Source organism: Leptonychotes weddellii, unplaced genomic scaffold (genome assembly GCF_054177405.1).
Source record: "Leptonychotes weddellii isolate Sample4059 unplaced genomic scaffold, ASM5417740v2 HiC_scaffold_43402, whole genome shotgun sequence".
In the NCBI taxonomy this organism is placed as follows: Eukaryota; Metazoa; Chordata; class Mammalia; order Carnivora; family Phocidae; genus Leptonychotes; species Leptonychotes weddellii.
This window is the reverse complement of record NW_028010118.1, coordinates 1-865: the sequence shown is the minus strand read 5'-3', so window position 1 is coordinate 865 and position 865 is coordinate 1. Positions and strand designations below refer to the sequence as shown.

The following is an 865-nucleotide window of genomic DNA, read 5'->3' as shown; positions in this document are numbered from 1 at the left end:
TAGGATTCCCATCCCTAGGGAGGTTGCAGGGGGTCTGGCCAGGGAAGGCTGTGAATTCATTGTGGGCCCAGAGATCAAAGAGGAGGCTATGGGAGCCACAAGGCTTGCCTAGAATCTCTCCATCTTCTCCATGAAGGTTTGGTCTGTGGAGCTCTACAGAGGAGCTGATGTGTTTGGAATGAACCAGGCTGTAGATGTGATCAAACCTCAGGACATCTGCATTGAGGTACAGACATTCAGACAGAGTGCCCCACCCAAGACCTCGCCCTCCATGGTGTAAATCCCTGTGCCGGGACCCAGACCAGGGAGCCCTTGTCATGCCTGAGAGCCCGAAGCCAGCTATACATTCTGTCTACTGGAGCCAGGGGCCCCTACCTGGTAAAACCTGGATGCACATCAAGACTCCAGCCCCCGGCCCCCAGCTCCAAGTGCAGCTGTTTCCTGCCAATACTTACAGACGCCGGCCTTGAGGCAGGTGAGGCTCCCGTCCTCAGGGACCACGTGGGCTTCGTAGCGCTGGATGGTCAGCACCTCCACCAGCTCCCCTGCCCGCTGCCACTCGCTCATCTTGGTCTTCAGGAAAACCCCGAAGCCGATGTCCGCCCCTCCTGATGCGAATTGCCACCTGCAGGAGACAAGGCCCCAGTAATGCCACCTGCCCGGGCGCCGGGCCCCTCCCGGCTGTGCCCAGGGCTGCCGTGGCCGCCTACCTGAGCACACAGCCCGGGAACAGGATTTCGTTCTCCAGCTGCATGAAGGAGCCTCGGGCCACGGTCACCGTGTGCTCATAATTCATCCTCACCTGGTTGCGCAGGTAGTAGTTCTTGGGCACATTGCCCCCGTATTTGATCTGTGGGTGAGGGCT

The 865-nt window shown here is 59.3% G+C and overlaps 1 protein-coding gene across 1 annotated transcript; it reads right to left on the bottom strand.

The window, feature by feature from the left end:
- Window positions 1-381: 381 nt before the first annotated feature.
- On the bottom strand, window positions 382-854 carry LOC145719421 (SEC14-like protein 4). Its single transcript, XM_081810909.1, has 2 exons — window positions 711-854; window positions 382-625 (listed from the first exon to the last, which is right to left on the bottom strand). Exons 1-2 carry the CDS (start codon window positions 794-796, stop codon window positions 397-399), a joined length of 315 nt encoding a protein of 104 aa, XP_081667035.1. The 5' UTR covers window positions 797-854; the 3' UTR covers window positions 382-396.
- Between the last annotated feature and the right edge of the window lie 11 nt (window positions 855-865).